Consider the following 14,997-nt stretch of genomic DNA (forward strand, 5'->3'; position numbering starts at 1 on the left):
ATCTTATTTTGTTTATATGGTGCACATCCATACATTACTTCAATATTGGTGTTGCTCATAAGAAATTTCAACCTGCCCAAAAGAAAAATCAACCTGCCCTAAAGATGACCCTGTCTGTTGGCTTAGCTAATGCTATTTGGGGAGGTGATGTAACAATGGCAGCAAAACTTTCTTCCTCCTTGGCTACGTCTACACTGGCATGATTTTCCGAAAATGCTTTTAATGGAAAAGTTTTCCGTTAAAAGCATTTTTGGAAAATCGCGTCTAGATTAGCAGGATGCTTTTCCGCAAAAGCACTTTTAGCAGAAAAGCGTTCGTGGCCAATCTAGACTCGCTTTTCCACAAAAAAGCCCCGATCTCCATTTTCACGATCAGGGCTTTTTTGCGGAAAACAGTACTGTGCTGTTTACACTGGACCTTTTGCGCAAATGATTTGCGCAAGAGGGCTTTTGCCCAAATGGGAGCAGCACAGTATTTCCATAAGAACACTGATGATCTTACATGAGATCGTCAGTGTTCTTGCGGAAATTCAAACGGCCAGTGTAGACAGCTGGCAAGTTTTTCCGGAAAAGCAGCCGATTTTGCGGAAAAACTGGCCAGTCTAGACACAGCCCTTGTGTTAAAGGGTCTGCTGAATAGCTATACTAGTCAAGTATCAGAAGGGTAGCCATGTTAGTCTGGATCTGCAAAAGCAACAAGGAGTCCTGAAGCAGCTTAGAGTATGTGTACATTAGCCTCCTAGTTCAAACTAGGGTGGCTAATGTAGGCATTCGAACTTGCAAATGAAGCCCGGGATTTAAATATCCCAGGCTTCATTTGCATGTTCCTGGGTGGGCGCCATTTTAAATCTCCTTACTTCAAACTGACTGCCTGTGGCTACACGCGGCAGTCAGAAGTTAATCTGAACTAAGTCCTTAGTTTGGATTAACTGTTATTCCTCCTGCAATGAGGTGTAACAGTTAATCTGAACTAAGGACTTAGTTCAGATTAATTTCTGACTGCCGTGTGTAGCCGCGGGCAGTCAATTCGAAGTAAGGGGATTTAAAAATGGCGCCCGCGCGGGAACATGCAAATGAAGCCCGGGATATTTAAATCCCGGGCTTCATTTGCAAGTTCAAATGCCAACATTAGCCATCATAGTTCAAACTAGGGGGCTAGTGTAGACATTCCCTAATAGACTAACAGATGTATAGGAGCATAAGCTCTCGTGGGCAAAGACCCACTTCGTCAGATGCATGTTAAGACATGCATCTGACAAAGTGGGTCTTTGCCCACGAGAGCTTATGCTCCTATACATCTGTTAGTCTATGAGGTGCTACAGGACTCCTTGTATATTAGTCAAGGCTCTGCAGTGCAGGTAAGCACTGAATGAAGAGTAGGTATAAATGCAGTGAGGGAAGTGAGAATTTTGATTTGGCAGTTTTGCAGCCTCTCCTCAATCATCTTGAGGATTTGTAAATAGCAACACAAGGAACAAAGCCCATCCAGGATCAGACCCTTTCTTCCTTCTATGTACAAATTGGGGTTTATAATCCCATTCACTGTTACATTTCTGACTATGTGCCTGTATTAATTTCTGACTATGTGACCATCTTTCTTTGCTTCTTCAGCATGGACCAGATCCTGAGAGGCATCAAGCCCTGGTGAACTCTGCACCTCAGTGGGAATTGATGAGGCTCAGCACCTTTCAGACAGCCCTCATGGATTATAAATGGCCATAAATGGACCACAGAGTAAATATGAAAGAATGTAAAATAAAGTAAGTGGATTCAAATAAACTGTTTGCTCATTCAGGCATGATGGAGATATGCTGGGCCACAAAAGGTCACAGTCATCCCTTGCGCAATTCCACTGACTTCAGTTGCTTTACATCCACTGAAGTTAACGGAGTGACACTGGGGATTAATTTTGCCCATACTATTTAAGAGTTAGAGACTAGGAAGAGTAAATTCACCGCTTTTAGCTGCTGCATTTCATTGGAGTGCTGCTGTCAAGCTTTGGGGGAAAGGCTACCGAATACAAAAGAGGGGAACAGCTGCTGAGGCACAAGTTGGCACAAGGATAATTCCAGAGGGAACTGTTCCCCTCCCTTCCAGCTGGCTGTGCTTAGTGAAACAGGATGGGGGAACAGGTTCAGGATGAAGAATATCCTGTAACCACTGGAATGGGTTAGCTTGACAAAGCTTATACAATATTATAATGACCCCCAATGGCAGCATTGCAAGGAAGATAGTTTATTGAGTGTAGATATTGGAGTCCAGGCTCTGAGAATCTGAAAGGTGCAAGAATCCCAGATCATGGGCCACAGCCCAGATCTGAACAACTACATTACATTTAAACGGCCCCTTAACCTGCGTCCTGGAAGCCTTTCAGCTGACATGGGCCGGCCTCAGGGTTTTTAACTGCAGTGTAGACATACCCCAGGGAGCAAGGAAAGCACTGAAAGTCCAAATGAGGAGTAAACACTCAGTGTTAAAGTGCCCTCCACCCTTATGGCCAAATTACCATGCTTTTCATTTCCTTGTTAAAAATACAGTAAGTGGAGATTCTGCTCCTTAATTGATTAATGTCTCACTTCAAAGCCTGGAACGTTTGTATTAGGATGGTAACATTAACCTAGCTAACCTACGTTTCTTCATTGTTGCTCAATTAAGAACAACATGTGGATATAATGAATCACATTGAGCTATGTTTCAAGATTTGCTTATAAACATGAGGATATCAATTTTTATGTTGCCTTTATTTGCCAAAAAAGAACATTCGAACCCTATGGGATCTGGTTCTCAATATTATAATTAATTTTCCAGGTTTGTAATTAAGCAGCTTCAACATGGTACAATCGGTAGGTAATAACATTCAATTAAAGACAGAAGACACATTTTCACCTTAAAATGTTTTTACCCTTGAAGTGATACCAATGGAAGAGGATAAAATAGAGTATTAACACTTTTCAATTACACTAAATGACTTTAATCCTGCAAATGATGCCCTACTTTAATTAGAAGCTCTTCTCTTTATTACAACATGATGGATGTCCACTTTATTAGATTCAAGCATGACACCATAAGCCCACTTTACATAAACATTACCATGTTATTAAAACCTTCTACAGGAAGGGTTTTTGAATGTTTGCTAGCACATCAGCACTTCATGGTTTAATTTCAAAATGCTATTATATTTTCCTCCTGGAATAATTTTGTTCTGTAGTGAGACCCGCAGTACTGCATTTTGCAAGTATCAGAACCACATATCTGATGGTTAGAACTGAACTACTTTCCATGTCACATAAAAGGATAAATCAAATGGATGAAGAATCAATGTAAACAACGTAACAATTCTACAGTAATGTACTCTTGTAGCTGTACAACCCCAAAGCGCCAGGATACTGATGGTCATGATCCTGTAAGTGGATCGTTGTGCCTGTGCTGTACTCCATTCATTTCCTCGTGGCTCTGGGGGTGCACTTTTGCAAAGGTAGGAGGCTCTACTAACGTAAATCTTCTGCATGACTGATGCCTTAAATAATATGTGCAGCAACAAAGATGTCTTTGGACCTCTGTGTCCTGTCATACCAGCCCACATTCTCATATGAGAAGATGAGCTTTTTTAAAGGATAGCCCATGCTAGTTCTGCAGATTTTCTCCATTCTTATTTCACATTCTTGTTATAAAGGCATGATTACATGGTGCAGAACAGACTCCTTTGACAGAGAGCTGAGGAATGGTGACTAAGCTGATGTGATTTCAGTAAGGTCAGGTGGCAGCAGCTCAGGGTGGGACTAGACAAGCAGCTTCAACAGTCCCAGAAACAGAGCTGCTAAGAACACTGGATTATTAATATTCACTAACCCAAACCAAGATTGAGTTTTGTTGTGGGTGGAATGATGTAAAAAGTAGAGCCCCATGCAGATACAAATGTCTACCTGTGGATGCAGATATCTGTGTATAGATATCAGTATCCACTTATCCACAGAGCTCCACTCTCAAGCGCTCTCTGATCATTTGACAGATGCAAATGGTACCCACAGATGCAGATGCCCATGGATGACCATTGATATCCACTGATCTGTGAGGTTCTACTCCCTTTACGCTGTGGCCAATGGAGAGAAGCATGGTCCCATCATTTCTGGGAGCCAGCATTCCTGGCAAATACTCTCAGCCATGCAGCTGTACCACCCCTAACCCTGCTCCTGCTACAGCATCTCCTGTATGGAGTCTTACAGTCCTACTGAGGGTAGAGTGAGGGGGGGTATATCCACACAGCTGGGAGGAGCTGCTGGTGCATGTTCCTCTCCAGTGTCTCTTGGGAGTAGAGCCCTGTGGAGATTGATGACACTAAGCTAGGGGGAGAGGTAGATATGCCAGAGGGCAGGGATAGGGTCCAGAGTGACCTGGACAGATATGGGATCGGGCCAAAAGAAATCTGATGAGGTTCAACAAGGACAAGTGCAGAGTCCTGCACTTGGGACAGAAGAATTCCACAGATTATTACAGGCTGGGGACCGAATGGCTAAGTAGCAATTCTGCAGAAAAGGACCTGAGGATTACAGTGGATGAGAAGCTGGATATGAATCAACAGTGTGCCCTTGTAGCCATGAAGACTAATGGCATATTAGGGTGCAGTAGGAGGATCATTGCCAGCAGATCCAGAGAAGTGATTATTCCCCATTGTTTGGCTCTGGTGAGGCCACATCTGGAATATTGTGTACAGTTCTGGGCCCCCCACTATAGAAAGGATGTGGACACATTGGAGAGGGTCCAGCAGAGGGTGGCCAAAATGCTTAGGGGGCTGGAGCACATGACCTATGAGGAGAGACTGAGGGATCTGGGTTTGTTTAATCTGCAAAAGAGAAGAGCGAGGGGGGATTTGATAGCAGCCTTCAACTTCCTGAAGGGAGGTTCCAAAGATAATGGAGAAAGGCTGTTAATAGTAGTGATGGATTGCAGAACAAGGAGCAATGATCTCAATTTACAGTGGGAGAGGTCTAGGGTGGATATTAGGAAAAACTATTTCACTAGAGGGGTGGTGAAGCACTGGAATGGGTTACCTAGGGAGGTGGTGGAATCTCCATCCCTAGAGGGGTTTAAGTCTTAGCTTGAAAAAGCCCTGGCTGGGTTGCCTTGGGGAGGCTGGATTTGATAACCTCCTGAGGTCTCTTCCAACTCTATGATTCTATGATGTCTATGATGTCTATCCATGGATATCAATGCCTATCCATGGATAGCCATATCTGCAGATAGACATTTGTATCCATGCAGGGCTCTAGTGATCAGAAAACTCTTGCCTAGGGCTACTGGGAATTCACTAAGACTGGTGGAAGGGATTTAAATGGATTACTGCAGATTACCTGATTGCTTTAATCTTTTTTTGACTATTACTGGGTTGCAACATTTTCCAAGAGTCTACATCCCCATAAAAAGATCCCTTATTTTGCATAAAAACTCTGACATTGGTGGTAGCGTGTAGGACATGTGTAGCTATATGCTGCAGTGAAAAACAGGCTGCATCCACACTACATTGTGTAGCTAGCTTCTCTGTTGCGGAGAAATGTTCCAGCAACGGTTAGGTGGGGAGACAGTGCAGATTGGGGAGGAGTTGCTTGAGCGTGAAGAAAATTGTGTAGGGTACATACCTGCTATGGTTCTGGTGCTTCTTTACTTTTCTAAGCCATGTCTTGCTGTCTACATTACTATTCATACCCATGCTAGGTGGGAGCGCAGTGTTGGTACTTTGCACACTATCATACTTGTACACATTACCTGAGTGCTTCAGGGGAGGAGTTAATTTCTATCTGCGTAGGGCAACTGGAAGAAGATTTATTTATTTCTACCAGAATTCTAGGTAGAGGCTAAATTCAATATTTTATTCTCCAAGAGGGATTCTCAACATATTGAATCTGTCCCTACTAACTTTCATTAAGCACCTGGCAGAAGGGTTACCTATGAAAATATATCTCATTTGGCTCCAGGAAAAAAAATTACATCAATATCTGGGGCTACCGTCTCTATTTAGATTGGGGCCCTTTGCAACTGTCCACAGATGGGCAGCAGAGAAGTTCACCAGTGGTAGGACACTCCTTAGTTTCTCCCGCCCTTAGTAGAACTCAGGTGCAGGAGAGAATAAGGGCCTCTGTTTGTGTCAGCTAAATGTTACACAACATGAGGAAAATCATCCAGACAACAAGACAGCATATCTTCTGCAATAACTAGTCTTGGCCAAACAACAACATTGTAAACCCATGTAAAGATTTATCTGTGCGAGCATCACATTCAAATCTAAAGCTAAGGGAATCAGTATTGGCCCAGAGCAGCCAACATGGTGTCCAAAATTCACTATTTCTGGAGGAAATTTTTCCAAAATGGGCTTCAGAAACTGTGCATGCCAGCTTTATGAAGGCAAATAGCAATACATTTAAAACCTGCATTTGCATGTATTTTCACGCATGTCAATGCAAATCAGGCAGTTAGATCTATAGCTACCTGATAATGATTACACAGGTGTCCTGTTGCAATTACTGTTCCTGATTGGCTAGGTACTGTGTACAATCTCTTATTTTTGTATCCTTTGTTCCATATCACATTTATCCCATCCACCTATAGTCTTGTTTTCCAGACTGAAAACTTTTTGGGGAGTACAGATTGGGATTTTCTATATGTCTGTACAACAGTTGGCACAATGGGACCTTAACCTGGTTGCCCTCCAGATGCTTCACAGTACAGTATAACCTGCATCATATTCAATAACATTATTAAAGGACATTTATGGAATATAACGAAGCAGAAAATATCTCTTTATAAGGGGTACAGAACACGTGAAAGGCAGTAAATTAATGAGGTGCCTTAAAACCATTGAGTAACACCTAATTTCAAAAAAAGATGCAAGCATTCAGATGAAAGGTTTGACTCACCTGGCTGCCTTCCTTTTGCCAAAAAACAGCAGGCTGGGGATTTCCTTTAGTTTCACAGGGAAAGGTCACTGTTCGACCCTGAGCTACAATTTGGTCTCGTGGTCTTATCACAAACTGTGGGGGAGCTACAGTGTAAGAAAAAAACATGATATAAAATTAAGAGAGATTTCACAATGAGGGAATGAATAATATCAAAGGGGAAATCTAGCATTATGTAGATGCATTTTCATGCCAGAGGACATTCATTAATTAATGTATACACAATTAGGAAATACCAAAGGGGGGGGGAGACAAAAAAGAACACATCTCCATGTAAGATCTCCATCAGCTGTAAAAAAAAGTGTTACTTTCATACATATTTGTTTAAGCTCTGATGTTAACAAAAGCTGAGGAACAACAATCAGCTCTTTATGGTGCAGAAGCTGATTATGTTTTAACGTTATCTTCAAGCCTCCCCTGAACTAGTAGTGATACTCCAATAACAGCTACACTTTAGAGAGTTCACTGTTATACCTTACATATAGAGACCACTGTGCTTTCCTATGGTGTGCCCCAGGGTATGAAACTGGCCTGTCCCCAATATCCTTTTCAGTCCATCTCATCACACTTTTAATAATGTATGAGAAAGGAGTGGGAGGGAGGGATCTAGAAGTCACAAAGGCAGGAGAGGAAAAGTCCAATGCCTCCCCTAGGGTCCTTTAGGGATGAGTGGAAGCAGAATATGTGTGGGAAGGGGTGTAGTATGAGATATTGTCCAGGTTTCAATGAGTGCAAGGAGGTGAAGGCAGCAGGAGCTAAACATTTATGGATGTCAGTGATCTATATTGAGAAGTAGCAGGCATCCTATATAGAACAGGAAGAGGAGAGAGGAGAGAAAATGGGGACAGAAGGAAGGGACAAGCCTGACAAGGGGACATTTGTGATGTCAAAGAGACATGAGAGTAGGAGGAAGGTGGAAGGAATGCAGCAGTTCATGAGGAAGGAGAAACGTGCAAGACCAAGACCAGGAAAAAAGTTGCCAGAAGTAAGTAGTTAAAGAAAACAGAATGGACTATGAATTGACATGGGGAAAGGGGAGCATAAGAAGAGGAGAAAGGACTTCTGAGAGAAACAGTGGGGAAACAAGTGAAAGGGAGATGTGAAGTAATGAAGTCAGAATGGAGGAGGATGGAACCAAGGTAGCTGAATTTAGGATAAATTTGGGGCAGTAAATGAAGAGACACAATTAAAATGCATGATGTGCAAATTCTCCCCCCTTAGATAATAATCTTTCCTGGTGTTCTTTAGGAGTTTTATGATCGTGCTCACAGTATTTTACATTTCCAAAAGATCTCTTCCATAAGAACATAAGAACGGTCATGCTGGGTCAGACCAAATGCCACAGAGGGAGTGAACAGAACAGGGAATCATCAAGTAATCCCTCCCCTATCACCCATTCCCAGCCTCTGACAGAGGCTAGGGACACCATTCCTACCTATCCTGGCTAATAGCTATTGATGGACCTAACCTCCATGAATTTATCTCGTTTTTCTTGAACCCTGTAAAAGTCCAGGTCTTTACAACCTCCTTATAAAGTAATGGAGCAAGAAGTTTCACAGGCTGATTTAAAGATAAACTTTCTTTTGTTTGTTTTAAACCTGATACTAATTAATTTCATTTGGTGACCCCTAGTTCTTATGTTATGGGAACAAGTAAATATATTTTCCTTATTCACTTTTTCCACCCCAGTTATGATTTTATAGATCTCTACCATATTCCCCTTTAGGGTGCTTCTGCACAGCACCCTAAACTTGAAATAAGAGATGCAATTTGTGCCATGCAAATTGTGTATCTCATCTTGAATGTATTTTGAAATAGCTTATTTTGAAATTTGGCGCATCTTCACAGAGCCAAATTTTGAAATAACGTGCTATTTCGAGCCATCCCTTATCCGTCGTACAACAAGGTATACCAGGATGGAGAAATAGAGCACCCATTATTTTGAAAAATATTTTGAAATAATGGGCAGCTTGTGTAGATGTGGGATAGCTCTTTTGGGATACTGGAGGTATCCAGAAATAGCTGTGCAGTGTAGACGTACCCTTAGTTTCCTCTTTTCTAAGCTGAAAAGTTCCCCTCTTTTTAATTTCTCTACATATGGGACTCATTCCAAACCCTTAATCATTTTGTTGTCCTTTTCTGAACCTTTTCCAATATCAATATATCTTTTTTGAGATGAGGTGACCATATCTGTATGCAGTATTCAAGATGTGGGCGTACCAGGATTTTATATAGAGGCATAAGATATTCTCTATCCCTTTTTAAATGATTCCTAATATTCTGTTTGCTTTTTGGACGTCCGCTGCACATTTAGTGGATGTTTTCAGGGAACGATCCATAATGACTCCAAGATCTCCCTCTTGAGTAGTTATAGCTAAATTAGTCCCCATCATATTGTATGTACAGTTCAGATTATTTTTCCAATGGGTATTGCTTTACATTTATCAACATTAAATTTCATTTGCCATTTCATCTCACTTAGTTTGGTGAGATCTTTTGGAAGCTCTTCACAATCTGCTTTGCTCTTAACTATCTTGAGCAGTTTAGTATTATCTGCAAATTTTGCCACCTCACTATTTACCCCTTTCTCTAGATCAAATAGGTTGAGTAGGATTGGTCCCAGTACAGACCTTAGGGGACATCACTAGTTACCTCTCTCCATTCTGAAAACTTATCATTTATTCCTACCCTTTGTTTCCTGTCTTTTAGGGCATGTCTAGACTACGTTTTTCTTTCAAAATAAGATATGCAAATTTGGGGTGAATTTGCATATCTTCTTCCAATCGCTTTTTCGAAAGAGGTTTTGTCAAAAAAGCAAGTAGTCTAGATGTGGTTCTTTTTAAAAAAAAACACCCTTTTTTGAAAGAATGCTATAAATCTCATTTTTTTGAGGAAGAAGGGTTCTTTCAAAAAAGGATTTGGGTTTTTTTGAAAGAGCCACGTCTAGACTGCTTGCTTTTTAGAAAAAAACCTCTTTTGAAAAAGCGATCAGAAGAAGATATGCAAATTCGCACCGAATATGCATATCTTCTTTTGAAAGAAAAATGTAGTCTAGACGTGCCCTTAGCCAGTTATCAGTCCATGAAAGGACCTTCCCTCTTATCCCATGAAACTTATTTTACTTAAGAGTCTTTGATGAGGAACCTTGTCAAAAGTTTTCTGGAAATCTATGTATGGTATATCTACTGGATCCCTCTTATCCACGTTTGTTAACCCCCTCAAAGAATTCTAGTAGTCATGATTTCCCTTTACAGAAACCATGTTTACTTTTCCCCAACAAATTATGTTCAATTTTATTCTTTACTATAGTTTCAACTAATTTGCTAGGTACTTATGTTAGACTTACCGGTCTGTAATTGCCAGGATCACCTCTAAAGCCCTTTTTAAATATTGGCATCACATTAGCTATCTTCCGGTCATTAGGTACAGAAGCTGATTTAAAGGATAGATTACAAACCACAGTTAATAGTTCCGCAACTTCACATTTGGGTTTTTTCAGAACTCTTGAGTGAATGCCATCTGGTCCCGGTGACTTGTTACTGTTAAGTTTATCAATCTGTTCCAAAATCTCCTCTAATGATACCTCAGTCTGGGACAATTGCTCAGATTTGTCACCTAAAAATAATGGCTCTGGTTTAGGAATCTTCCTAACATCCTCAGCCATGAAGACCTTAGCAAAGAATTCATTTAGTTTCTCCACAATGACCTTATTGTCTTTGAGTGCTTCTTTGGCATCTCGATCATTCAGGGGCCCCACTGGTTGTTTAGCAGGCTTTCTGCTTCTGATGTAGTTAAAAAACATTTTACTATTACTTTTTGAGTTTTTGGCTAGCTGTTCTTATACCTTTGGGGTTTTTTCTTATGATATTTTTACATTTAATTTGACAGAGTTTATGTTCTTTTCTATTTTCCTCACTAGGATTTAACTTCCATTTTTTAAACAATGCCTTTTTATCTTTCACTGGTTCTTTTACTCGGTACTTTTTTGGTTCTCTTGCTGTGTTTTTTAATTTAGGGTATGCATTGAAGTTGAGCCTCTATTATGCTGTCTTTGAAAACTTTGCATACAGCTTGCAGGGATTTCACTTTTGTCACTGTACCTTTTAATTTCTGTTTAATTAACTTCATTTTTGTGTAGTTTCCCTTTCTGAAATTAAATACCACAGTGTTAGGCTGCTGAGGTGTTTTTCCCACCACAGGGATATTAAATGTTATTTCATTATGGTCACTATTTCCAAGTTGTCCTGTTATATTTACTCCTTGATCCAGATCTTGCACTCCACTTAGGATTATATCAAGAATTACCTCTTCCCTTGTGAGTTCCAGAACCAGCTGCTCCAAGAAATAGTCATTTAAGGTATCAAGAAATTTTATTTCTGCATCCTGTCTTGAGGTGACATGTACCCAGTCAACATGGGGATAGTTGAAATCCACCACTATAATTGAGGTTTTTATTTTGATAGCCTCTCTAATCTCCCTTAGCATTTCAGAGTCACTATCACTATCCTGGTCAGGTGGTTGATAATATATCCCTACTGTTACATTTGTATTATTAGAGGGTGGAATTACTACCCACAGAGATTCTGTGGAACATTTCGGTTCATTTAAGATTTTTACTTCATTTGATTCTACATTTTCTTTCATATGTATAGTGCCACTCCCCCACCAGCACGACCTGTTCTGTCCTTCTGATATATTCTGTACCCTGGTTTGACTGTGTCCCATTGATTGTCCTCATTCCACCAAGTTTCTGTGATGCCTATTATATCAATATTCTCCTTTCATACGAGGCACTTTTGTTCATTCATCTTATTATTTAGACTTCTAGTGTTTGTGTATAAGCACTTTAAAAATTAGTCTGTCCGCCATCTCCCAAAGGATGCTAAAACATCTTTCAAATATAGCCAGCTGCTTTATAGATGTCCAGGGTACAGAACAGAACAAGAGTCTCTCATTCCACCTCACACTTCTAAGAATGAGTTTTCCAGTTCCCACTGAGGAGAGCAGTTTGTGCATCCTCCTAGCCCCCGACAAGTTGCTAGTTGTCTGAAAGGGATGGGGAGAGAGGGGTTGAGGCTGGGACTTGGACTTTCCCTCAACTTCTACAAATCATCGCTGAGTGGCCTCTGTACTGCAGAGATGGTACTACTTTGGTGTACAGCTCCTTGACTCTCAATTCAGTTTAGAGCCTCCAGAGCACTTAGCTGCAGCATGATTAACTCCCCCACCATATTTCTCTCACCCAGTGCACATTCATGCTATTGCCTCTGGGGTGCAAGACCAGCAACCTGGTGAACAGGGGGAGGAGAAGTGAAGAAAAGAAATCTCTCACTCCTACAGAAAGTGCCAAAATGTCTACACACAATAAATAGGGTTCTCACAGTTAATCTGAAACACCCTGCCCCACAGCACAATATGGTAAACCCATCTGCTATGTTTGGAGTTCAGGCAGACCTAGCTGGGATTTGAACCTGTGGTTATAGTGGATATTTTAATATTGATGATTATCAGGGCTGAATCAAGGCAATCCAGGGCACAAGGGACGATGTAACAAAAAAGTCATCCCATGGCTGTACCTCTATTCCCACCTCCCACCACTTAGAAGGATTCCCTGCCCACCTCACAAAGACAGAGGCAATAGTATTATGGAATTTAATTTCCCCAGGAACATCAGCAAAAATCCCCCAAACTCTGGAAGCAGCAGAAAGCCTGTCTTTGTCCATGGGGGCAGATGTGCTAACTGTTGAGCTTCAGTACATACATCCCAGTTGCTGGGGTGCCTGCTTGGATGGGATGGCTGAGCTTTCTAAACTATTCTTCCTCTGACATACACAGAGTCCTCTCTCACAATGGTCCTGGAAAGGCTCCCTACCACAGCTCAAACCCTTAAAGCAATCATTTCAGGATTTCTGCAGATTCAGGCAGACATTGTGATCACTGATTATTATCACATTTCTGAACTTTTCTTTGCAGCCATGAGGACTTGAATTATACTTTAAAAATTTCAATGACTAAAAGGTGAGAAACTGCCATAAAAAGTCGCTGCACCTACCTAAAATCCCAGCACATTAGAACACCTGTCAAAAGAACTTTGTGATGTAATAAACCAAATATTTTGCCCATCAAACAGTTACCCTTCACTGCTTCATCTGTAACATTAATGGGGATGAAGTAAACAGAGTGGAAAAACTCTTGTTTAATTGACATTTGCAAGTCAAAGACAATGGCTTTAAAACAAAGTATGTTGCCTGAATTCCAGAGAACTAGACAAGAATATAAAAAAGAACAATTAAGATTAGAGGCCTGGGACAGTTTTCTTTAAACGGTGTTTTGAGAAATTTAAATATGGTACACAGTAAATTAGATTTGATTTCTGGCAAATTATGCTTTGATACTGCATTCAGCAAGCACTGGCTTCAATCAATGTCACGCTAAAGCTCTGTTATGCTAATACCAGCTTGTGAGGGTGAGTAGGATGATATGGAAATCAGACGGTTGAACATGAATAGAAAGCATAGGCCATGTATGAGGTGGGCTTTGAGATGAGGGTCTGAGGGACCCCAAGGTTAATCACATCATGTTCAGAGTTGTTTTTACAGCACAGGACTGGATTCTACAGTGTGAATTAAAATGGAGATAGTGAAGACACAGTTGTGAGCATTAGTATGTTGCTGAAGATGCTAATGGTGGCATTCTGTTGCACCCTGTCTTCCTGGATATCTTTTCATGCCTAAGTGAATGGCTCCTTTATGTTATATTAATAAAGGTTTATAAAAGGTAGCCTGTGCTTATGTGTCAAAGAGCCTTAATAAGGGGGAGCAATGAATATTGCAAAGTATTTCAAAGGAATTCCTCATCATTTATCATAGCCTAATAGCTAGCAGAGTGAGTCCATTGGGATGCAATGCAAGCCATTCATTTTTCTACCCGGTGGTGTTACTGAATTCTAAGGCTATGCTGAGTCACATGGGGCTTATAAAGCATCAGCTGTTGGAAACTTTGACTGAATCAGTTCATTCCTCCCAGATGAACACTAGTCTCCTGATAAGAAATGTGGCAGCCCATGAATTTGTAGATGGAGGGAGCTGAGGCGTTTTATCAAAGTAAAATGTATCATTTTATAATCAAATGTGTAGTGACCCTAGAGGAAGTAATATTACAATGAAAATTTTGTCCTGATCCCAAGAGGATCAGTGTACTAGTTGTCCCCACTGAAATCAATGATCCTAAAAGACTTATATTGTCATTACCTCCATACCAGCAACTGCCCAAGCTGCCCTAATGTCTATATATTATATTCCTTGATTTTAATTAAAAGTAAATTCTATAATAAAATATACTGTTTAATCACCATTGGGAACCAAAACTGAAATAAAATTAAAAAAACCAGCATTAGCATTGAGGTTATGTCCACAATTTTGCACTAGCGACTACTATGCAATAATAATTCATTGCACATAGTCCAACCAACAATGTGTCAAATGACAATAACCTAATTATTTTTAAAATTATGCATACTTTGATTGGAATTTTTAAATACATCATTACATATAAGCCCTGATCCAATGAGAGACTTTCCATTGATTTTGACAGATTTTGGATCAGGCCCCTAATGAAAATTAATTCTCACAAGAGAAGCATGACTATTACAAAATTAAAAGGGGTTATTTATAACTAAAATGAATTTGTTACTGGCAGAGTATAATTTGAATTACTGATGTAATAACATTTAATTTCAGCTATTTTATATCCATGATCAGTGACATACAGCATGACAATTATTTTGGAAAGCGTAAAGTTCTAAAAATAGAAGTTCATTTGAAACTTCAATGATTTATTAACACATTTACCTCAAAAGGAAATGGTGTATCAGATGAGATCTCTAATTTATGATGGAACATATGTGATTTCAGGTTTCAAGATCAGAAACAAATTCAATCTGAAGGCCCTTTCCAATTGCACTTTATTAATTTATGGTCTACTGTCTGCAAGTGGCATGAAAGTTTAATTTCAAAAATCTTTTCACCTGTAAGATGCATAATTTTCATAAC

The 14,997-nt window shown here is 40.2% G+C and overlaps 1 protein-coding gene across 21 annotated transcripts in view; it reads right to left on the bottom strand.

The window, feature by feature from the left end:
• The window catches only part of ROBO2 (roundabout guidance receptor 2), a 621,912-nt gene that overhangs the window by 121,486 nt on the left and 485,429 nt on the right, over positions 1-14,997 (bottom strand). For all 21 annotated transcript variants that reach the window (XM_089773474.1, XM_089773465.1, XM_089773469.1 and 18 more), the window contains one exon: positions 6,908-7,032. In XM_089773474.1, coding sequence (XP_089629600.1) covers positions 6,908-7,032 — 125 coding nt within the window. The remainder of the gene's footprint in view (positions 1-6,907; positions 7,033-14,997) is intronic.

This window comes from Pelodiscus sinensis, chromosome 1 (genome assembly GCF_052426305.1).
Source record: "Pelodiscus sinensis isolate ZL-2025 chromosome 1, ASM5242630v1, whole genome shotgun sequence".
NCBI classification, from domain to species: Eukaryota; Metazoa; Chordata; order Testudines; family Trionychidae; genus Pelodiscus; species Pelodiscus sinensis.